At 41.2% G+C, this 25,594-nt stretch overlaps 1 protein-coding gene across 3 annotated transcripts in view; it reads right to left on the bottom strand.

The window, feature by feature from the left end:
- Positions 1-5,148: 5,148 nt before the first annotated feature.
- The window catches only part of LOC149321301 (kelch repeat and BTB domain-containing protein 8), a 21,787-nt gene continuing 1,341 nt past the window's right edge, over positions 5,149-25,594 (bottom strand). Inside the window, exons 1-4 of one of the 3 annotated variants that reach the window (XM_089519222.1) lie at positions 25,481-25,594; positions 21,620-23,504; positions 14,151-15,265; positions 5,149-9,348 (exon numbers count right to left, since the gene is read on the bottom strand). The exon at positions 25,481-25,594 is cut by the window's right edge and continues 330 nt beyond it. In XM_089519222.1, coding sequence (XP_089375348.1) covers positions 8,885-9,348; positions 14,151-15,265; positions 21,620-21,768 — 1,728 coding nt within the window. In that variant the 5' untranslated portion in view covers positions 21,769-23,504; positions 25,481-25,594 and the 3' untranslated portion in view covers positions 5,149-8,884. The remainder of the gene's footprint in view (positions 9,349-14,150; positions 15,266-21,619; positions 23,505-25,480) is intronic. The other 2 variants (XM_089519231.1, XM_089519213.1) reach the window with 2 other exon arrangements.

Below are 25,594 nucleotides of genomic sequence, written 5' to 3'. Positions count from 1 at the left end.
GATAGTTAATACATTCTGGTGAATATGTTGAAACACCTTTGGTAAACATTGCAAACACTGTAGAGGTAACTGCTTGGAGTAATGGAAGGGATGGCTTACTTTCTGAGCTATTTCATAAATCCGGAATGGTGTCACTCATTCCCTTTGGAGGTCATTGCACTATTAATCTTCCAATTGTTCAGAGACCACGCTTTATCTGGGATCAAATTTTCCTCACTCATTGCAGCTTTAACTAATTTGATAAAGATGTAGTCTGTTTTTAATTCTATATCACTGTCTGCGGTCTCCATTCTGTTACGTGAAGGCAAATAAGTCCTCTGCTCAGCAGGGTTTATGTCCAACTTTAGCATGTTTAGGATTGACTGCAGCCTTCATTTAGAAGAGGAGGAAGATAGCAGTTTTACTCCTGGGAAGGCTTGACTAGGAAAGCTGTCAAACTTTAAAAAAAACAAACGTGTGTGAGATTGATCATTTTTAGCACCTTTGACTGATCATTCCTGGGGGAGGGGGAACTATCAATAGTTTAACTATGAAAGGGTTTGGGTCCAATTCTGCTTGACCAATTCAAGGGTGCTTAGCCTACTGGTGCCTAGTGTTGCCTGCCTGCCCTCTTTCAATGTCCATGGCAGGAATCCTTACCCGTGTTTCCCAACCCTTTGAACTGCCTTCTGGAGAGCAATGTTTCTTTTAGATATTTATACACTGCTCCCTTTTAAAAATTAAAGCATCACACTACCACTAGTAAATTTTCCCGTGCCCACAAATGTACATAAAATTATGTTTAGGATGGCCTGGTTTAACTATGTGGCATACATGGAATTCAGTATGGGAGGCTCTGTGAGGAACAATTGGTATTCATCATCCTAGAGTAATTGAAACTAAACAATCATAAATTATTTTCCTGAGCAATGCTGGATTTTGTTGTTGTGGGCATTTAAGTCATTTTCGACTTATGACGACCCTAAGGCAAACCTATCATGGAGCTTTCTTCGCATGATTTGTTCAAAGAGGGTTTTTCTTGGTCTTACTCCGAGGCTGAGAGGGTTCACCAAGTGGTCTCCAGAGTTATATATAGTCCAATGCAGAAACGATTACACCTTTCTGGTGCTCAGTGCTAGATATTACAACTAGTAAGGAGAGAGAGAGAGAGAGAGGTTAGATTAGGATAGATAGATAGATAAGATTAGATTAGATAGATGACGAAAACTAGCAGAGCAAGAAACAAAGTAGGAAAGAACCTCTGTCCTAGATTTTGTTTCTTTTTTGTTTCTTTAGTACTTAAAAAAATATAGCTGCCAGAAGTCTTGCCTGGAAAAGGACTCTACCTAGTGGTGGAGAAAACAAGAACAACTGGTGATAGCTTGTGTTGCAATTGATTCTCTTTAGTCTGGCTTTGCATTCTTCTTTATCCAATATTTCTTTTATCTCTATATACTATTAAAATATTTGTCTCCACCACAGCTCCAAAACCATCAGACTTCCCAAAACTGGGGAGATCCCAAGGGTATTCATTATTGGGCTATTTTGTTTCAGAATGGATTATTTTTTAATAATAAAATAAAATAAAATAAAATCTCTCAGTTATCACATTGATTCACAAGGTGCCATTGAGACACTGGACCCAAATATGGGGAGGATGGGTACAGGATGTGGGTAAAGGTCCACCTTCAGAATCATATGACAGGTTGGAGTCATTTGTATTGGAATATTCAGTTCTTCCTTGCTATATTCTCTATTTTAAGGTATTTTCACATGCTCTTCCAATCTCTTCCCACCACCACCCTTCAAGGACACTTCAAACCCTGAAAATCAAGGAAGTATTAACAAATTGGTTTAAGTTCTTGTTCAGTATTCTAAACACTCAAAATGTGAGAGCCTCCAGGGCGGGCATAAGGTATGTCATCGCCACAGAAAAGGGAGAAGATGCCTCACACCCTTCCACTTACAGAACCAAACTGGATTGGCCCCAGAAAAGACAGATTAAAATGATTTTGCCAGGGCTCCACTGCTGAACTAGATTGCATTTTATACAACACTAGAGAACAAGAGCACTATATAGTTTCAAAACACACTGCAGAAATAATCCAGTTTGAGACTGCTTTAACAGCCCTGGCTCCATGCTAGGGAATCCCGGGAAACGTAGTTTATTGTGGCCTGGGAGCTCTCTGACAGAGAAGGCTAAAATGTCTCACAAAACTACAGTTCCCAGAATTCCCTAGCATTGACCCAGGGCAGTTATAGTAGTGTGCTTTGGGCCCTAGTTACTCTGTAGCTGAGTGTAGTGGACCTTGGAGGTTTTAAGCAGAGGGTAGATGGCCATCTGTCGGGAATGCTTTGATTGTGAGTTCCTGCATTGCAGGGGGTTGGACTGAATGGCCCTTGTGGTCTCTTCCAATTCTACGATTCTATATATCAGGATGAAGAAACTCAGCACTCTTTTTCTGAAGCCACAGACCCTTCACACTTTTTTTTCCCTGCATAGCATTTGGACACCACACATCCCTGACCATACCCCTTCAAAACTTTTTTTTTCTCAGCTGAAAAATTTGCAAGTTAAAACCAGAGGTACATTTCTGGTCATTTTTGTTAACTGCCTTTGAGCCAGCCTTGACTCAAAGCAATGTGGTCTACCTGGTATGTGGTCTTTCTCTGTCTGTAGTGCCCTCCACCTTTCCAAGCATTATTGTCTTTTCAAATGAGTCATGGCTTCTCTTGATGTGGTCCAAGTATGACAGCCTCAGCTTCTTCATCTTGGCTTCCAGAGAGTGTTCAGGCTTGATTATTATTATTTCTAGAGCGCTGTAATTATACACAGCGCTGTACAAAGTCGGTAAAATTAAGGAGTATATAAAAGCCTGCCCAAGGCGTACACTCTAAGATAATAACAATTAAATTGATCTGTTCAAAGGACCCAGAAGAAGTTTCTTTTTTCAAGAAACATTCCTATTTGTCTAACTAACAATTAATGCACAAACCTCCTTCCTTGGAGATATTTAAACAGAGGCTGGATAGCCATCTGTCAGAGATGCTTTGATTGAGAGTTCCTGCATGGCAGGGGGTTGTATTGGATGGCCCTTGTGGTCTCTTCCAACTCTACGATTCTATGTTTGTATAATTCTATGAAACCTTGTAAATTCTTCTATGACCTCACTATCCAGGCTTGCTATGTACAGTAAGTTAGAAATAAGATCTTTACTCAGGACATTTTCATTTTCATCATAAATTGATAAAATCAGTAAAGTGCTTTGAAAGTGTATACAGTGCGCCCTCCCCTTACACGGGGATCTGTTCCGGATCCCTCGGCACAAGGGAAATTCCGCGTGTGCTGGAGTTCCATTGGAAGTAATGGGTGTGCGCCCCATTACTTCTTTCAGGGTGCGCAATGGGCTCTTCCAGCATGGCTTTCAGCATATGCTGAAAGCCACATATGATGTGCCCACGTAAACCACAGGTGCGCTGTACTGTATATTGATTAGGCAACAGATCTTGCCCTGCTTAGTAGTTGGATGGAAGATTGCTAACAAATACCAGGTGCTCTAGGCTATATTTCAAAGGAAGGCAATGGCAAACCACCTCTAAGTATTATTATTATAATTAATACCCCGCTCTTCAGCCAAAAGGCTATCAGAGCGGCTTATAAATTGTTAATTAGACATTTCCCTGCCCTCAGGCTTACAATCTAAAGAGACGAGACACAAAAGGAGAAGGGAATGGCAGTGGGGAAGGGGGAAAGTCCAGCATATCTTTCTCTCCCTTGGAGGCCTGGACCACAGCAGATGGACTGGAAGAAGGGCTCTTCTTCTTAGTCTGATTAGGCCCGATGGAGCTGGCCTGCCCTTCTCTCCCTCTGGATGGTGGATGCAGAAAGGGCCTTCTTCTTCTTCTGTTCTTTACCTATTCATGGTCTTACCATAAGGGAATGGGCAGCTTGAAGACACACATACATTTTGATTAGTTATTTTGTTAATCCAATCAAAAACTTCCTACCAGAATGAAATTATTTTAAGGCAGCCAACCCACATATATTCCAATGGACCAACATTATTACAGCCTCTCCAGCATCTAATAAGCTCTTACTGATCTTGTGTAGTCATAAGGGGCACAGATACCAATAATATATCACCTTACTAGTACTCTCCTTGAAGATCTCCAAATTGTATCCCATTTATTTTTGGCAATCTGTACTCCAAGCCCGGCTTCCCATGCACCTTTAGATCCTTTATTGGACACATGTATAGCCTCAATAATTGTTTTATAAATCTGAGGCAAGCCCCTTAGTTCTAGTAGTAGTATCAAGGCACTATATCTCAAAGGTTGTAGGGGAGCAGAGTGGACCAGCATGTTTCCTTGTATAACCAAGAGGCAAACACAAGGACATGAAATTTGTTCAGTCAACTAGGGATATATTCTTCTCTTCTCTCGCTCTCTTTCTTTCTTTGCTAGTTGTTCTTCTGATGTTGGTTTACGATTTATAAACAGATCTCTAAACCTACAACTCTTTTCTCTTTCCAAATGACAAACTGGTTAAATTTACCACCTTGATGAAAATCAGGCTGTATTCAGATGGGAGCACATTTTAATATGAGTAAAACCTATCCTGAACATCTCAAACAGAAAGGGATTCTCAATCTACTTAATTTTTTTTCTTGAAAATCATTAAAGATAAAGGCATCAGCTATACCTAAAATGCCCTTTTCAATATGAACCCATACTATTTCACTAGATTTAATAAACTTAGTGAGTTACACCAATGAAATGAAAATAATATTTCTATAAACTAGGAATTGCAAGCCCTCCCATTTTAACTTGATTGTATTTCACATCATTAACAAAACTAAGATTTTCCTTCTCCCACAATAAACTATTCAATATTTGCCAGTTTTTCATATATTTTGTCAGAGGGTTTCCTCTAGCAATGGACTGCAAAAGTTCTATATTTGAGCTAAAGAGTGGCAGCGTCCTCTTGTGGGGAAGATTTCAGGGATGCTCTTGAAGAAGAGTTCCAAGTGGAAAGCAGGGGAAAGATGTGACTATAACCTTGTATGAACCAGCCTTTGGAAGGCAGAAAGTCCCAAATGTTAGTTATTGATACAGATCACAGCCTTCCCAAACTGAGCAAGCAAAGGAAATAAAACCACTGGATCCAACTAAATTTTATCAAGTTTATTTTAAGAAAATTAACATGACATTAAGTAAAAATGCAAAATTGTGCAATTATGGCAAAATGTTTAAAAATCCACGTTTGCCCTCGGAGGACTACAGTACTTCTTACTGACATACCTGAGCACTGAACATCTGATGCCATTCTTGCCCAGATTTTGAAACACAAGGATTGCTGATATTACACAAGCCACATGCACCACAAGTGTAGAGCACTGCCAGCTATGGCAGTAGCCCACCGGACTCCAGTGGTGCTGCAGATCCCTGCTTCAATATCATGGGTCACATGCAAAGCTGTAGATAATGTGCATCAGCAGTGCCTGGTGGACTCTGCCTTCAAGTCAACAAGCTCAAGAGGGAAAACAGGCTTTCTCCAAGCCTTTTTTTAAAAAGCATTAAAAGAAGAGTGAAGCCTCAAGAAGCTAATATGAGCAGCAAAAAAGATGGGCAGAAAGAGAAAAGGAAACTACACACAGATCAGCACAATGATGGTAACTTCAGTGAAATTGTTGTCTGCTGATAAGTTGTGCAGGGTTGTTTTAAAATCAGATTTTTCAGAAGCAACTTTGCGCTGGTAAACTCTCACTGGATAATTTAAAAGCATGTAAACAACTAAAGTTAATATTACTGCTTAAATAATTACTCATGCATACGACTCAATATATTCCACCCTCATGGCAAATATTTCAAGAGTTAGCCTTCCAGGACGCTACAATCAAACACTCCCCCATCCCCAGAGTGTGAATGGTTAGACAAAGTTCTTTGTATTTAGTGCAGATTTTAAAAAATGAAAAGAACAAAACTACTGTAGACTGAACCACAGCATACTACATTTCTATACATCACATGACAGCGTCATTTACTAAATTAAGCTAATTTCTTAAACTTCAAGTCAGATTGAACTTTCCACTAAATAAATACAGAAAGATTGTCAAGAAGCAGCAGTCACTCTTGTAAAAGATTTATCAACTGAATATTTTTGAAAGGTATATAACACTTTTTTTTCTTTTTGCAAAAAAAAAAAAAAACACCTAATGCAACATTTAAAGGCGGATGCTTCAAAAGGTTTGCAGCTACAAGGCTTACAACAGCATAAATATAGCCAACTAAACAAGAAGAAAACTGGACAATCATACATGTGACAAGCCAACTCGGGGAGGGGGAACACCTTATTTTAAAATCCACAACTGTACTTGAGACATCAAAACCTTAGTCTTTTATTCAGAGAAAACACAAGGACTCACAGCTAAGATAGCAGACTAGCTGTCACAGACCACACAACCCAGGATCTTAGTACACCTGATAATTTTAGCCCTGGAGTTAATTCTACAAAATCTGGAGAATCCACTGCTCTCCATTCTTTTCCCACTGTTTCTGCTTACAGGGACATGCCACACACCCTGAAGTACTGAACTGAACCCCAAACCATTTGAACGGTATTTACATTTCCAATTAGTTGCACAGAAGGTCAGGTGCAGAATCAGATGCTGGAAATGGTTAACTACGGAGTTTTGCATCTTCGATACTCCCAAACTGAGAATCCAAGTGCTACTGAGATAAGAGCTGCGTGAGAGGCTGTATTGTTTCAGATTAAATAAGAGGACATAAGCATTAAGTAAACTGCAACTAACCACATATTCTTCATTAGCCTGATACCAAGAGTGGTCAAGTGGCAACAAAAAGAATTTAACCACATCATTTCAGATACTTACAGATATTTTATCTCAATGTCCAGACTACGTACCTCCAGCATGGTGTCTGAAGAAGCCCAAAGAAAAAGCTGCTTGCTGAATCTCTGGAAGATGAGGTATGTGACGGAATGAGGTTTTATGATCCTTTTTGTTTCACAGTTGTGTTCAATATATTGTGCAAGATTTAAAATGTAAAAAGCCAAGTGGGATCATATGAACACAAAATATTACTGGGGACAAACAGACCATATTGACTGAAACAACACTGCTTTACATTTAATTTCTTAAACCACAGTTTGACAGACTTAACTAGTAAGTCAAAAGTAACTAGCATTCTCGGACACAAGTCATCTTTTAAAGCAAAACTTAAACTGAACCAAGATGAAATTTTGCTCTTGAGCAATTGTGCTCCTCAGCTTCTTATCCATGACAAAGAAAAATATCACAGGTTAAGAGATACCATTAGACTTTTAAAACCATCACAGTAAGACTAATTAGAGCTCTGTAAAATACAAAGTCTTACTCAGTTACTTCAAATATATCTTAGATGTAATGTCACAAGCTACTGACTTGCAGAAGTGGCTATGCTTGGATCACAAAGAAGCTCAGTAGTGCAAACATTCACATAACTCCAGAAACAACTGAAGGCTAGGCAACAATCGGGAAACTCCAAAGGTACTGGAAACAGCCAGAACTGTTTTTACATTAGATTCACTGTTATATCAGAATTCACCAGGTGCAAATCAATCACATGGCAAAACAGTAACAGAAGGGAAGACAAGGTGATAAGTCTGCAAGCCATGTTGCTGCAAAATGGTCCAGTAGTATGCTCCCAATAACCACCTGTATCACAGTGCAACCCTATGCATGTTTACTTGAAAGTATGTTCTATTATGCCCAATAAGGCTTACTCCAAGATAAGCAGACACAGGATTGCTGGATAACTCAAACTGGTTTGGCTGATTAGAAGTGTCTTAAACTGCATTGTCAAAGTTACTGAAGAATAGACAAAAAGTGCATTGAGTGCTTAACCTTCTAAATGATGGAACAATTCCCCCCAAAACAGTCTTTATGTTTACTTAGCCCATTCTTATTCTACTTAAGAACTAGCTCCACAAATTCAAATAAAATAGGAGTTTACACACAAAGCAGCAAGAAACATGCTTAAGACTAGAGACGTTAATACTAACTGACTGCCTTACATTGGCAATTCCATTTGACCCATTTCAACTTACAAGTATTAAAAATGTACTAGCACCATTGGGTTTAAGCCCTTAATGGAGTGACCACCATATTTCACTGTTTATGAAGCTCTACAATAGGAAAGGACTGTTGTAACGCCACTGGAAGATTATGAAGAGAAGATCACACACATTAAGCTCACAGAAGAGAAGCAATGCCGCCACTTCAAGTAGGCCTTCTCTTTTTTTTAATGGTAGCTTATGTTCTGCTGCAACATCTTCAGAAGCTACCACAGTGTATAAACATGAAATATTTCAGTACCATTATACACACAGAAGAGGTATAAGGACCGGGTATTTGCCTTTTTAGTGTCACTAAATCACAGCAAACAAGTGATATTGCCTCAGATTTTACCCGTATTTTAAATAAGGAGTCACTTCAAACTTGCTCTCTTCACCCTAGCTATTCGTGTTAGATTTGCTGTACTGGAGTGCATAGTTACCCTCCAATCCATCTACTCTTGCTTTTAATCAAACTGTCACTCTAGAACATGATCAAATGACTCTAGCAGAGAAAATGCTGATAATTGCACTTCATAACCCACCTTACTCCGCAGAAAAACATCCATTAGGAAACTAAGCTACTAATTCTTCTCCCCACTGCAACCTTTAAACAGCACCCATCCCCATGTAAAAAGAAAAAAGGAAAAAAGCCATCCATTTTAGCTTACATAAATACTGACAAAATTGGAGTTGTGTTGTTGTTGTTAAAAACAGATTTTTCTGCTAGCATTAATACCAGTCACTAAGGCCTTTTACCAATGAAAGGAGGGGTAAAAAAAACCACTAGAGTCAAATAACTTTCTGAAGACACTGTGGATACAATTTAGCAACAGCACATTCAAAATGACGTCCAAGATCCCAGAGCTTATCTGGAGTTTCGTACACTTTATGCCACTGGTCAGTAACTTCATCATACTGATAAAGAGAATTCTTTCTGCTGGTTCTGAAGACGTGCTCTTCAACAGTGACTTGAGTGGCTCGAACAAACAAATGGAGCTTATTTTTGAGGACAACAAGTTTAATATATGGATTAATGGACTGATCGCACGGAAAGTCTTTCTTTCGAGTCCACTTGTTCAATTCAATGTCATAGGCCTCTACGGTAAACATACGCTGATGGTTTCCACAGGTTCCAGCAATGTAGTAGATGGAGTTATTGTAGACAGCTGCCAAACCCTGGATCCTAGGCACAGTCATGGGAGTTAAAAAAACCCAGTAATCTTTTTGAGGATCATAGCAGAGGAAAAATTCTCCTAAGAACAGAAAGAAAGACAAACCAAAATGTTAAAAGGAAAAAAAGTGAAGATTTTTTTTCAAAAAAAATTAAGAGTTTGCCTGTAATAGATTCAGCATGATGGATGTCTTAGATTATTGCAATAATATAGTTGCTTAAGAGCATTATCAATATTTTGCTGTGGAGCAGAACCTGCGTGGTGTTGTGGTTTGAGCACTGGACTAGGATACTGGGAAACTCGGGTTCGAATCCTCCTTCAGCCATGGAAACCCACTGGATGACCTTGGGTAAGTCATACTCTCTCAGCCTCAGAGAAAGGCAAGGGCAAACCCCCTCTAAACAAATTCTGCCAAGAAAACCCCAAGAAATGACTTGAAGGCACACAACAACAAGCCTAGTGGACTTTAGTGAGTCCATTCCACAGTAAAAACTTGTTTTAAGTTCTAATTCAAAATTCACACTTAAGACTAGCATCAGTTTATGTTATTTTATTTTTATTTAATTAATTTATATGCTGCCTTTCTCCTGGAAAGTTATGACTTTGTTAGTATCTACTCAGTCATATCAGGAGCATTTATATTTATAAATACTGGAATTTATCAGACGTTAGCACTCCAGTAAGAAAGCCAGATTACTTTTGCATGTAATATTTTTGTGTTCAAAGAGGACAATTGTTTTGTCTTGGTGACAGGAGAAAATATGTATTTACATATAAATGAATGAAATATGATCAACAATACTACACATTAACACATGATGTCTAACTGGAGATTAATTTGTGTTACCTTTTGGAAGAACCTCCTTCGCCAACCATGATGACTTTTATCAATTTGGAAGCAATTACTGGAGCACACTAGCATAACCTACTGCAAATATAGGCTGCCAACAGGCATACCTATGTTTTGAACGAAACAATTCAATGACTTAAGTAGTACATGAAAACCACAAAGCAGAAATGCAGAGAGCCACAGCAGGATGTTTTTTCTTTCCTTGAATCATTATGCAGTGATAAAAGATGGAGATTCTTTGGAAGGAATGGATTTAAGTTCCTAAAACAGATTGAATATAGTGCTTTGCTTGTTTGTTGAAACATTTCACAATAACCACATTCTCTCCAATTTACAAGGGACAGTATACAAAGTTTGCTGACAACCTTACCAAGGCTTCTTTAATCCAGTACTTTACTGGAAGGAGCGCCATGTTTTCATCAATACAGAATACACCTGAGCACGGGAGGGAGTGCGCTGCCATCACTTCATCACATACATAAGTTCTACAATTTATTTAGGTATCTCAAGTACCTTATCACTACATCTTCCACATAGAACAGAATTCCTCACACATTTATGATCATCAGACACATAACACCCAGAATAGAATCTATGTCTTTAAAGAAACACTTCTACACACATCAGTTCATCTTCATTCTGGATAAGGCCACTAGATATGTTCACACCCCACTTATATGCATTCACATTAACGTTTCACATTGTTCATTCTGTTCCACACAGACTTATATTATCAGTATTTATTAGCTCACATGAAATAAAATCTCTGTGTCCTGGTCCACTAGACATTTAACTGAGGCTCATAAATCACGACTTTCCTGATAACCACAAATTGTCCTCAGACCAGCAAGAACCTTCATTTCTCAGCAGGTCTCTGTCATATGACTAAACATTTTATAAATCTGCAGAGAGCCATGAGAGCTTTTGGTTCACACGTTTGGACTGTGAAGCTAGTACATTCTCACTGGAAGCCTTGTAATTCGTTGGAAAGAAAACAAACAAACAAATGTAGTTTTGTTTTTGTTTTTTACACAAAGCATTGTGTCCAAAGCCAAAATGGATGTGACATCACAAGCTCAGCTACTGAGCAAGATTTAAAATGAATAGGTGTGGCAAGGTGCAAGCAAGATTAGGAACCTGCTACGAAGGGAGAAGCACTAATAATTTCTTCTACCACCATGAATCAAAATCAGGTGACCCCTGTGCCTGCTGTTCACCACTGGCACCTGCAGGTACTTTTCCTCAAACAATGGCCTGTTACAGACAGCCAAAATAAAGCTGCTTCGAGTCACAGTGGAGGCATGGTGTTTCAATGATGCATGCGTCCTAAGAGTCCAGAAGTCGCACCAAAGCCACACTCCAGCCCTAAGGACTGGAGCATGGCTTTGATGTGGCTTCTGGACTCTTAGGACGCATGCATCATTGAAACACCATACCTCCACTGTGACTCGAAGCAGCTTTATTTTAGCTGTCTGTAACAGGCCAATGAGTATCAAGTAGACTCCATACCTCTTCTAACAGAGACAACAGTGGAGAGAAAAAGTTTTAAAAGTCCCAATGCCACAATCCTAAACCAGCTCAGACTACCCCTAGTATTATTTAAAATAAAATACTGCACACCAGGACTATAAAGCTTACAGCGTGTTTGTCGCTGAGATGAACAAATAAGGTAAGGACATGGAGAAAAGACCAAATAATGCAAACGACGAAGAAACTGGTAGAGAGTGGTGGTTTAAAGGTCTAAGCATTGCACAAAATGCTTCATTTGCACAAAGGGTAATGTAAATATGCAAAGCTTCCTCATAAAGAGCCAACCCACTGGTCCATGTATGCAACGCTGTGTTCTGTGAATGGCAGAAGCTTTCAAACCCCTCAGCCAAAGACAGATATTTGCCAAGCCTACTACTCAAGGCCCTTTTCACTGATAATGCCAGGGAACTCATGCATGCAATGCAAGCCATTGGCTCTTCCAGTGAACTATGGCCCAGTTAACACTGCTGCTCACAAGCTTCCTAACATTTTATACACTTCTTGATACAAACAGCAGCCCCAGTAAATTCTACTATGATCCCGCAAGAAATTTTCACAGAAGACCTTCGTATAATCTACAGATACACCATCTTCCCCTCTTTTGAATTATGAATTATAGTCTGAAACACTTAACAACATCAAACCTTTATCATGGTTAAAAATATGCAACTTACACCATGGAGTGATTTACTGTATATATTCAACTGTCAGTCAACCTCATGTATAAGTCGAGAGCAAGTTTTAGGGCCAAAATTATGGATTTTGATATGACCCGTGGATAAGTCAAGAGTAAAACTTAGGGGCATGTAACAAAGGATCTAAGAGATAAAGCAAAAGAAAAGGATGCCAAATAACTTACAAAATTCCTAAAGGGATGGCGTCATGCTGCCCCTTTGTGTGCCAGATCGGGGTCGCAGCAACCACACGCCGCAGTCCCAATCCAGCCTTTTCCTGACACCCAAAGAGCAGGCTTTTTGCACAAGAAAAAAGGCACCCCTTTTGCCACCATCACAGCTCTTCTCCGCGCATGCAGCATGTAACTGCTGAGCCGTAGGAGCTTTCCAATGCTGCCCGGCATCTGGACGAGTGGGCAGCATGATGCCAGTTTGGGGTGGAGTTGGGCCAGGCAGTATGTGGTCACCACACCCCCACACCACCCTGAAGCTGGCTCTTTATGCCAGTTTGTTCAGCCCCTATGTTAGAAGTGATTATAGCCTTTAATTTTAATAGCAATAGCATCTACATTTCTATACCACTTCATACTGAATTAAGAAGTCTCTAAGCAGTTTACAATGTGTAAGCTAACTGTGCCCAATAAGGTGGATACTCATTTTAGCGACCTTGAAAGGATGCCAGGCTGATTCAACTTTGAAGTCCTTGGCTGGTATCCAACTTACAACTTTGTGAGTGAGTGGCTGCAGTACAGTGCGCCTGTCTTTTATGCGGGGATCCATTCCAGATCCCTCCGCGTAAAAGAAGTAGCATGTATGCTTGATTCCCATTACAAGTAATGGGGCTCATGCTCACGACGACGTGGGGCGGTGGTGGTGTGTGCACCACGGGCATGCGCGCCATTGTTTCTCCTGTTGTGTGGCACCGCTTTTTCTGGCACTGCTTGTAGCATATGCTGAAAGCAGCGTATAATGCATCCACGTATGATGCGGGAGCACTGTACTGGCATTTAAGCACTGCACCACCAGGACTCCCTAATTTAATGTGATAACTTTGCCTAATTTTAACCCTGACAAACATATACAAATGTCTTCTTCAAATCCTGATTCCTCCTGTGCTTCTTTGAGAGAAGCGCCAAAGAACTGCCACTGTCACCATTTTCCCACACAGGCTTTCAAAAAGATCACCAGCTGTGCATTGACTGAGAGAGTAGAGTGGGTCAGTGCTTCTTTTGGGTTCTCCCAAGATGGACCAAGCTCTCACCTTTTTCCCTCCACATTCGCAGGATTACTGTGAATGTGGAAAAAACACAAACAACAAAGAACACTATTTTTTTACCTGAGAGAACACTTCTCTGGGAATCTCTAGGTCCTCCAGTGCAACTCTGTGGTCAACATCTGCCAGACATTGACCACAGAATTGCGCTGGAAGGGCCATAAAAGCCTAGTGGATTGTTCTCTCTAGGAATCTCTAAGCCCTTCAGTTCGTCTTTTGGCTACAGTTGACCCGAGTTGCACTGGAGGACCTAGATATTCCTTGAGAGAACATATTTATAAAATCTGTGAATAATCAAAGCCACAAAAGTCAAAGCTGCAAATGTGGAAGGATCAGTATATTTACGTTAACCCATAGATAAGTTGGCCCAGGTTTTCTGGTTCAATGTTTTGCCAAAAAGTTCTATACTTATACATGAGTATATACAGGAACTTTGCTTTGCTTATAGTACATAATATGAGCAGACCATGCCATCAATCGAGAACTCTTGAGTAGTGACTCAGACAACTAGGATTAGTCACTTCACCAAATACTCCTACACACACAAATATCTTACCCTGTAAAACATAGATATTATCTTTGTATTCCACAGCATTATGAAACTCCATTGCTACAGGCATTGGACAGACAGCTGTCCAGCAGTTCTCTCGGCTATCATAACACTCCACGGATTTCAGTGAGTTTCGTCCATCTCCTTCATAAACCCGACCACCTATTGCATACAGTTTACCACAGCAATGAACAAGTTTGCAGCCTATCCTGGCACGAAGTAGTGGAGCTTTAGGTATCCATCTATTGCCTGAATGATCATACATCCAGAAGTCACTTTCTGCTCTGTGGTCTATGGAGACCTCACTACTGCTTGGTCTGTACCCTCCAGCAATGTAAATGTCATTATCAGGTGAAACAAGAATCCCCACTTCTCGCAAATCATTGGGTGGCTTGCATAGTTTGAAGACTCTCCCTGTTACAGAATCTAAACAAGGCACTGTTTGCTTCTTTCCTGAGTGTTTATGGGCAGCATCAAAGCAGATGATCATTTCTGAAGCAGTCATTCCAAGACGTTGGGTATAGCCATTGGCACTACTTTGTCCTTTCTGTACGTCATTTTGGGCTATAGCCTGTGCAAACATTGGAGGAATTTGCTCTATGAATGCTTCATCTAACAGGGGCATGCGGATGCATTTGGCAAAAATTTCTGGCAAGTGGGCTTCTCTTTTGTTGGGCTCATGTTCAAACCATCTTATAATGCTTTCATAGACATGCTCTTCCTTATCAACATTTAAGTCATTGCTGTCCAGTATGCTTATGAGTTGGTCTTTCCTCAGTTGGAGAAACTCTTGCTCTTTGGTGACACACAGAAACTTTTTACGAATGTAGTCTTGTGATCTGACTTTCAATTCCTGATGCCCATAGTGATCAGCAAAGATAAATACACCAATTGAGTTCTGCGGGTCCAAATGACTGATCATGTATTTAGCACACTGGTCCTGGATAGAAGGGATCTGGAAGATACTAGCTGCAGTGAACAAAGCTTGGACATTGGCCTCTGTCAGTGTTACTCTGGAGGTATATGCATAGTTCAATACTAAATGCATGGACTCTGCTTCAACACCAACAATCCGAACCTCTTTCTGGGTACTCTCAGTAAGGCCACTAGTGAACATTGATCTGCAAAAAGAAAATATGCAGTTATGAAGTTCTGTTATTATGTCAACAGTAAACCTAAACTTTTTGTTAGTAGCTTGTGCTGAAGCAAACCATTTTAAAATCCTTGTTATTGTTACCAGAATCAATGAAATTCAGAAAACGAATCAAGGCAACTGAAATTTTGTTTGCTCATCCTCCATTGTGCTTTACCATCACCACTAGCAGCTCACTGTCCCAACTAATTTGCACATATACATGCTACTACTCAGGGCAGGAACTGTACCATGTAGTAAATAAGATAGGTTTTGCAATCTCTGAAGATCAATTGCTTACTTATTAAGTGCTGCCTACATAGCTGTTAACGATACTGCATGCTAAACAGTTTGGTGCTCCAGCAGCAGTAAGTTCAGTGTTCTATTATATTTGCATACTGTAACAACCCAACATTAGATAGCTATGCAAGTTCATCAAGCCAAGAATTGAAAACAGAAACACACACATGAACAGTATACTGTAGTAGGAATACCTGTACTAACAAGCCTAGGTTTATCTCAAGGAGTAATACACAAAATAGTGAAGAGCACAAAATTAGGTTGCAGCACAACCAGTACAGGTGTTTACATTATGACAAGCTGGATGAGCTCTGATGCAATATGGAGTAACTCACAGTGTTTGAAAGCAACCTTTTTGCATTTTCCTCCCACTGGAAATATAGGCAGGTTTTGGGACCAAAATTAAAGATTTTGATATGACTCATGGTAAGAGAGTAAAATTTTAGGGGCAAAGCAAAGGAAAATGATGCCAGAGAACATACAAATTTCCAGCAGGCGTAACTGTTAGTGCCACCCTGGATAGATGAGGAGGGAACTACAGTAAATGATGGCTGTGCAACGTAAGGGGGAGATGACCAGACATAGACGGGGCAAAGAAAACACACGTCAAAAAGGATGAAAACGTAAAGCAAAGAAAATAGTGACTACATTAGCAATGATTACAGACTTTAATTTAAAGTAATAAATTTGCCCAGTTCTAACCCAGAAAAGGTGACAAACATATACAAATGTCTTATTCAAATACATCAAAGCACAATTCCTCTCGACATTGCTTTAAGGGGAGGAGCAAAAAAGCTGCCATTTTTTCAGCCAGGCATTTAAAAAGGTCTGAAGCACCACTGAGCCAGAGAGAGCGCAGAGGGTCAGCGCTTCTATTAGGTGTGCCAGGGATTCTCTTGCCTTTTGCCTGCCTGAAAGAAGAAGAGCCCTCCCTCTATCCACCATGTTGAGGGAGAGGAAGGCGAGCCAGCTCCAACAGGCCTGCCTGAAAGAAGAAGAGCCCTCCCTCTATCCACCATCTTGAGGGAAAGGAAGGCAAGCCAGCTCCAACAGGCCTCCGAGGGAGAGCAGATCTGATGGACTTTTCCCCTTCCCTACTGCCATTCCCTTCTCCTTTTGTGTCTTGTCTTTTTTAGATTGTAAGCCTGAGGGTAGGGAAATGTCTAATTAACAAACTGTACGCTGCTCTAATAGCTTTGGCTGAAGAGCGGGGTATAAATAAATAAGTATTATTATATTATATTTTGCCATGCTACTTAGAGAAGGGGATGTTTCTTTTTTGATAAGTTAAAATACAGTACTTACAATGACCTATGGATAAATGAATCCAGGTTTTTTGGGTCAATTTTTAAACTAAAATTTCCAGACTTATACAAGAGTATATACACCAGTCTTGCAAGAGGAGCTAGTAACTGTCAATCAGGTGTGTAGAGACTGTCCCAAGTCATCCTGTGTTAGCACATTAGCCAACACAAATTAATCCAAGAGGTAAAAATGAAGCTAAAACAGACTTTTAACCATCCACATATTCCATAGAAACTCAAAGGATTAGGAAATGGTACATTGTGAACTTACTGTAAAGATTTATTCTTAGCAAGGAGAAGGAGACATCTAGGAACTGGTTAACTTCATCTGCTGCCCAGGCAAGGCAAAGAATAACATAGTCTTAACTGAAACTTTTGCTAGTTCCTCTACTCAGTCCCATGCAAAAGCCAGAGACAGAACGAAAAGTATAGAAGAAACCCCTTGCCACTGACAGGGTGGGGCTGCATGTCTCCTTGGCAAGAACAGACCTTCATAGTAAGTTCCCAATGTACCATCCTATGCCAATGGAGAAGGATCCATCCAGAAATGGGACCTATCCAAGCATTTACTGTGCTGGGACAGAAAAGGTGGCAAGGGAACAAAATCTAACATAAAGTTAGATGGGAACTACTTGCTTGAGGACCTTCTTGCCAAAAAAGGCTCTAAGAGATGCAAACCTATCCAACTTATAGTTTGGTGAAAATGGAAGGGGGTTGTCCAGGTAGCTTCTCTGCAAATCTCTTCCATGGCAAAATATGCCACTTGAAGTGGCAGGATATTAGGTTGAGTGTGCTGTAACTCTCTGTAGCTTAGGAAGTATGAGCAATTCATATACAATGAAAATCTATGCCTTAAGCCATCTAGGGCTCACAGAGGTTGAGACCTTTTTGTCCAGCAAAGCTGGAAGAAAGGAGACAAAGGCCCGTTCCGCACGGGCGTAAAGTATGTCCCCAGGATGTACTAGGGTTAGGAAAGGGCGTGCTTTACGCAGCCCCTAACCCTAGTACGTCCTGGGGATGTACAAAATGGTGCCGCCCGCTCTACACGGGCGCTGCCATCTTGACGTAGCGGGCGCTTAGCATCCGCGCGGCGCTAATGACGCAGCGAGTGTGCCATTGGCGTCTTGCGGCATCATTAGCGCGCTGCAACAAGAAGCACCATTTTGGCGCTTCTTTTTTGCGGTGCCAGGGAGCCTCGTGGTTTGGCCGCTGGGGCTCCTCAGTGCTGTTAATGGTGGTGGTGGCAGACCACCACTTTCAGGCGGTCTGTAACGCGCCAAAGAGAGCCTCAGAATCCTAGGCCAGATGTAAATCTTTAAGACTCTCCAGGCATCCAGTTTGTGCCACTCCTTATCCAAGGCTAGAATAGGACACAGAAGAAAGGGAGGATGCTCCATAGGCTGGGAATGGTGAAAAGAAGAGTTCCCTTTATGCAGCAAATTTAGATTCAACTACAGAGACAGAATCATCATCAAACATAAAGCAAGAGGAGGCCAGAGAAAGAGCAGTCAGTTGGATATCATTCTGGCTAATGTGATGACTGCAAGAAAAAGAACCTTCAGAGGGAGAGGGGAAGCAAAGGGACACCAAATGCAATGGATTAAATCGGGCTTTCGTAAGGTCTTTGAAGACCTTATGAAGACTCCATGTAGGAAAATAATGCAGGAAGCTCATCTCAGGAAGCGCTTTATGTGTTGGTGAGAAAGTATCAGACCCTTGTGGACCTGAAGTAAGATAAGAAGCCAAAGGTGAAATCTGCTTATGTAGGGCGTTAAGGCCCATGTCTAACCCCGACTGCAAAAACTCCAAAACCTTTTTCACCTCCAGATTTAGAGATTTTATTCTAACCCACCTGTGGAAAGCTCTCCAAGTAAGCTCGTAAATCCTAATGGTGGGATTATGGGAGGAAAGGAGGGTATAAAGACTTTGTCTGAACAATCTAGTTTATTGTAAGACACCTTTTCAGAAGGTGAGGCTACTCTAGATTTGGGTGCAGGATTGGGCCTTGTGACAATAGATGGGAGAGGAACCATGGTCCCTGCATGGCTAGAACCAGAAGCTGTGAGAACCATGCCTGTGTCACTCAGTAGCACCACAAGCGCTTGCTCTATTCTGATCTTGCTCAGAACTCTTGAGATAACAGGAAGAATGCATACATGCAACCTGGAGGCCAAGGCGAGAGAAGAATGTCCTGAGCTTCTTCTACCTTGATATTGACTGTAATCTTGATGTGATGGTGAGCAACTATATGGACCTGGAATGGTCGCAACAGCCACTGAAGAGGCCTGCAGTAGAACCTTGCTCATGATACCATGAGGCCCAGCAGATGTGCAGGGGCCATCAGGTTCACCAAATGACTCTGAAAAAATGGAGAGATTTCACACTGGAAATGGAGCAATCAACCTTGTTTGTGTGTCTATGAACGCACCTGGTGGATTTGGATGGGCATAGGTGACTTCTCTTGTGATTGATCATGAACCTGCAATATGCAGGCACTGGAAAGTGGTCTTTCAAGATCTTCAAATGCCTGGAAGGTTTGGAGACCTGAGAAGAAGATACTCCAAAAAAGGGAAGATATGGATGCCCTGCTGTCTCAGGTGAACCATGAGACTGATCAGGAGCTTTATAAACCCCTGAGGGGCAAGGCTAACCCAAACGGCAAGGCTCTGAGCTGGCAATGGACACTGAGGAAAGAAAAACAAAGGAATTTGCATAAAGAAGGATGCACAAGAATGTGTACGCAAACTTCTATTGAATCTACTGAAAGGAGAAAGAAACAGTTGTTCTTGGAAGGACTGGAGGCTCCCCATCCAGAACCTCCTATGTCTGACAAAATTGTCCATGAATTTCAGATCCAAAATAGGGTGAATCCCCACATCCCATTTCAATACCATAAAGAAATATGAATATGTTTCTGTAAATTTTTCCTCTTCAAAAACTAGCTTTATGGCCTCCAAGGATAGGTGAGATATGTCTGTTGAACAAGGGAGTTTTTGCCCAGCAATTTTAAGGTCAGAGAGTGGAGAAAGCAGGTTTTGTGCGTCATCATAAATTCCATGATATATCTTTGTTCTATACTCCTCAGTACCCATCAAGCTGTCATGGAAATTTGCCAGGATGGAAGGAACCCTGACAACCAAACCTGTTGCCTGGTGTTGCAATCACACGTTGGGCTTTGGGTCCCCATTAGACTGACACCCTGCCTGGTGTTGCCTTCGGTAATTTCCTAGTCATGAAAGGGAAAGTTTTATTTGTTCAACACTGGTTAGATATTAATTTCTACCTTGTCCAAAACTACAGAAAATTTGAAAGGACTGATTTGAAGCTTTGGCTGGATACTTGCTTTCATTTTTCTGAAAGGAAGGCATTATTCTTTGATTCCACAAGGATGTCCTTTAAGGCGTTCTCCCCAAACAGGACAAAGCCATCAAGGGAACTGTAGCCAGAGTTGCTCTGGAATGCTGATCTGCATGCCAATGCTTAAGCCAGATGAACCTGTATGCTACTGTATAGGCACAATACTACCAGCTGAAAATCAGATAAGAGTCCTTTGTGGCATCAGCTACAAAGGCAAAACATTTATACAACATGGAGAGAGCCCTGTGCAATGACTTCTCATCCAGTTCAGGGTTGGCAAAGAGATCCTGAATCCAGAGGATAGCTGTTCTGGAAACGAGAGACACTGTAGAAGAGGCACAAATAGATAAGGCCTCCACGGTAGATTCATGGGACATCTTAAGCACAGAGTGAGTCTTTGTTTAGGTATTAGTCCCCCCATGAGGAAATGGGGGCATCAGTCACAGTAACCTGTAGTAAAATCCATGAACTGGGGAGATACAGAGTATAGCCACTGTGCCAGATTAACCTTCCTGCCTTTCAGAGTGAAACTTCACTCCAACTTGGCTAGATTCTCCAAGTCAAGAGGGAAGGGCACAATATTCCAATCCACCTTGGGCTGAGAAAATAGGCACCCTTCTTTTAAGGAGGAAGATTGAATCACCTTGTGTTTGGTGGACTACAAATCCAAAGTAGATAGGGTGTTAGACAAAAAGGAAACAAAATCATTTGTTTTATCAAAGTGTCTTTCCTTCACACTGTCATTCTAGTTCTCCACCATGTCAGAATGCCCAGATGCAGAAAAGCTAGCTCACATATCAGGAGAGGAGGTAATATCATCTTCACAAGTATGTGCCTGAGGCACCGACTTTTTGGGTGCTTTCCTCCTTGGAGGAATGAGCGGCATATATCAGGTAGGGTCCATAGGGTCCATGCGCTCAATAGGCATCAGGGAGAGAAGAGTGCAAATGCAAAGGCCAAGATGTTTTGACAGGAGGGTATGCCCAGCAATGTGACCCATATCAGTTAGAGTTAACCCATCCAGGGTGGCTCCTTCTCTGCTAGCAGAAAAAGTCTGTTGTTGTTGTGAGAAAAAGTACTCTTCTCCATATCTTACCATAAAGCAATAAACCGAAATGCAACATAAGACTCTCCATGGGACAAGGAAGCGTTAATACAAATCCTAAACAGCAACAATGACACAACCCACAAACTCTATTATCAATGAAACTAACATATTAAAACTTGTAACCCATCACTATGGTTATCCAACTTCAAACACCCAGTTGAATTATTATCCTGTTTACTTCAAAATTTGTAGCTAACATATGGAACCTGGATTACCAGGTATTATAAAAATGCATATTATAAAAGCAGTAGTCTAGTAACAGATAGCAGTATACCTGAAATAAGGACTGATTGCAGCAAGAACGTTCCGATGACAGGAAAAGGTTTTCCCATGATCCACTTGCACAACAATATCTATTAGCTGTCCTTCATCGTACATAGTTTTGAGCTGCTGGAGAATGCTGCAAGCATGGGAGGGATTCATCCCACCACTGGCTGTGCTTGAGGAAGGAGTTCCGTTCAACGTTTGTGAAAACTTGCTCTGTTCTGGTGAAATATTGAAATAAATGGACTTAACATACAGCTAAAAGGAAAGTTATAGCTGACAACTGTCGTGGATCAAGAAGTAAGTCATATTCCATAGATTGCAACCACTGGGAGCAGTTCTTAATTGCAGGAGAGATCTTAAGGCATGCTAACAGGTATTAAGATGTCTTCCCACAGACTACATGACATACTAGCCGGAATAAGTAGAGTCACCTCATATCTTTTTCCATCAAACAACTCATGGCAATTGTCTACATATCTTAGGGACTACAACACCAATATGAAATATTACACTACACAATGAACAAGAACAGCTGCATCCATTAATTATTGGTCATGAAAACAAAAATTAAAAATCATAAACTAAATCTAATGAAATCAGTGGTACTTATTTAAGTGGTGACAAACAAAGCCTGTTCATTTCAATGGGTCAACCTTAGTTGGGATTAACATTGGATTTAACCTCTTACACTTTCTATGTTTTGTTTGCTAGTTTTGTTTTTTCCACAACTTGCAACCAGACTAAGTATGTTTACTATCACACTAAGTCACTGCTTATGTTAACTAGTTTGCTACTTAAACTACAAACTGCATAACTGTCAACTCAACAATGGCTCATCTATCCTAGGTCTCATTTGCTTGTCTGACTATAATTTTCAGCTCCTGTCTCAATAATTGGAGATGGGGAAATGAGCTAAGATCAAATCCTAATTATGGGTTTGGACATAATAAGCCACCATTTATTGTTGCAGGCCATTAATAGCCATGCCAAGTCATGGCCCAGACCTTGGTTTGTGGGTGATTAACAAACCATATTTCATTAATACTAGAAGGTTTGCAAATGTAACAAGCCAGATTTTATCAAATGATACCAGGACTTGTTGCATTTGTCCTGGCGTCTTTTTGATCTGGTGTGGTTTTGCCACGGCTTCCAGACACTTTGGAGGCATGCATCGTTTAAGCAGCATGCCTCCAAAGCAGCTGGAAGCCGCTTCATTTAGCCTGTCTGTCTGGGCTCAAATTCTGAAGTATCCTAGCCACAAGTAGCAACATGTTATATTTATTGTTTAAACCATACTGGTTTGCCTACTGTGAAGAGCAATTCTGTATTGAGAAAGAAGCTTCACTGCTCAACTTCCATATCTCAAAGCTAGCAAACAAGGTTTGCAAAGTTTTACAAGGCCTGCTTAGTATTTTGCCATTATCTTCATAGATACTGTACACAGGAATGTGCTAATTACAAAAACACACAGGGTATAATATGTACTACAGATTTCATTATTTGTGTCAGGATCTGAAAATTCTGATATAATTACATTCAATCCAATTATCTTTAAAAAGATGCCTCAACTATTAACATAGACTGAGAAAGAAAACAAAGCCTAAACAGCTCACAAGACGTTCCTGGTAAAGTGACAACCAAGGAACACTTCAAGTATAAAACCTGTTTTGTTAAACCAACCAAGCAAGCAAGCAATTCCAGGAGTGGAAAGATGAGGCATCTAAAAATACTATAAACCAGGTTTTGTTAGTGAACAAGCTGGAAAAACAGCGTTCACAACACAACTTGAACTCTAAATGGGAAGGTTCCTGCTTGCCTGTAAGGTCTGGGAAATCTTACAATCCTGATCTAGGCGTCATCCACTCAAACGTTTCAATCTTTAAAGCTGCAACCTGATAAAAAAAAAAAAACCCTACATGAAACTAATCCCATTAAACATGGTGTCAAGTAAACATCCATATGTTTCTCAGGCTCCCTGGCATGGGACAAGAATATTTTTTTCCTAATGTGCTGGGGACCTGTACCACATTTGTGCCCACTGATTACAACTGTATGTTATGAATGACAGCCTATCTTATCACAAGAGCCAGCGTGACGTAGTGGTTTGAGTACTAGACTATGACTCTGGGGACCAAGGTTCAATTCCCAGCTTGGTCATGTAACCCACTGGGTGACTCTGGGCAAGCCGCATGCTCTCAGCCTCAGGGAAAGGCAATGGCAAACCCCCTCAGAACAAATCTTGCCAAGAAAACCCCATGATAGGGTCACCTTAGAGCAGCTGTAAGTCAGAACTGACTTGAAGGCAGACAACAACAACAATGCTATCACAAACATCAGGAGTTTAGAATTTTTGCAAGCCACAAAATATCCTAATTATCAAGGCCCAAACATCCTCTAAAACAGTGTTTGCCAAACTTTGGTCCTCCAGATGTTTTGGACTTCAGCTCCCAGAATTCCTGACTGCTGGCTAATATGGCTTGGGCTTCTGGGAGCTGAAGTCGAAAACACCTGGAGGACCAAAGTTTAGGAACCGCTGCTCTAAAGAGAAAGGAAAGTTTTTTCTCCAGTCCCAATACTTCCGCTCAGGAGGTGATCCAAGTGCTTACAGCATGTAGCTTGAGGCCAAAGCCTTGTTGTCTGCCTTCCATCCAAGCTCACAGAAGACTGGAGTTGATACAGCAAGTAGATATTGGGGGCGGGGGGGGGGGGGGGTTGATGGGGGTAACATTTTCCAAGATCAACATTTCTGAACTCTCAACAAAAATGTCAGTTAAACTGATGGAATATCCTATCAACACACATTTTTTTTGAAGCTCAGTAAGCAACACTGGATGGCTGTTCTGGTCTGTAACAGAAACAAGCCAATGCCTACATTCATCAGGTTTATTTATTTATTTATTATTAGGTGGCACATCTAGTTTCCATTGGTGAAGTATAAAATTGCTGAACACACACAGTGCACCCCTACCAATCTCATAGCCACACAAAGGTTTGGACTACAAGGCCCACCATCCCTGAATACAGGGCATGCTGACTCTGGCAATGGGAGACAACAAACCAAAGCAGCTGCCAGACACCCGGTCCGTCTGGTGTAATGGACTAGGTCCCTCCCTGGAAGGCCAGGTGCTGAATGCCTGCTCAGCCATGGGAGCCTACTGGGTGGCCTTGGAGGAGTCACACTTTCTCAGTCTGAGATGAAGACAAAGGCAACCCCTTCTGACCAAATCTTGCCAAGGAAACAGCATGACAGGGTCACCTTACAGCTGCTATAAGTCACTGCTTTATAACGAGATTTAAACGAAAGTTAAACAGTAAATGTTGTGTGATAAACGTCAGGCATTTCCTGTTTAAGTCTTGTTTAAATCCTGTTTGCCCCCTAGTGTGATAAAGCAGTCACAACTGACCTGAAGGCAAACAACAACAAAGAACCGTCACTAGTCTCCTCGCCTAGGCTTTCCTCGCACCCTAAACTCCACACACGTTAAAAGTTATTTAACCAGAGACGCACAATTTTAGGCATCTGAGCTATACTGCTTCCTACAGCAAACTCCTTTTTTCCCCGAGCGCAGCTCTTTTGGAGGCTGAACACAAAGTATGACATACATGCCCATTCTAGGCTCCTCCTTACGTTCCTGCCCTGCCCAAACTACTCTGAGGGAAGGACCAAAAGACCCGTGTTCCCTTGTGCCTCTAGTTCAGACGATGCAGGCCAAAACCGCAGGTAGGTCCAATCCTGCCTGCCCAACATGGATCCAGAGGATCCGGCCCGACACTGGGGTAAACAGCCTTTACCCCAGGGCAATTTACTAGTTTTCTGCTGATTGAGTCTATCCATCTGGCATGCTAAGTTACATTAGCCTTCCACTACCTTTCTTAGCATTACTGTATTGTCTTTTCTAGCGACAGGTGCCTTCTCAGGATGTGGGCAAAGTACGACAGCCTCCAGACACTGTCTGTGGGGGAGACGACTTTCAACAAAGTT

This window comes from Sceloporus occidentalis, unplaced genomic scaffold (genome assembly GCF_023333645.1).
Source record: "Sceloporus occidentalis isolate IW3139 unplaced genomic scaffold, rSceOcc1.0.p SCAF_1, whole genome shotgun sequence".
NCBI lineage: Eukaryota > Metazoa > Chordata > Lepidosauria > Squamata > Phrynosomatidae > Sceloporus > Sceloporus occidentalis.
Note: the sequence above shows the minus strand (reverse complement) of the source record. Positions and strands in the feature narration are given on the sequence as shown.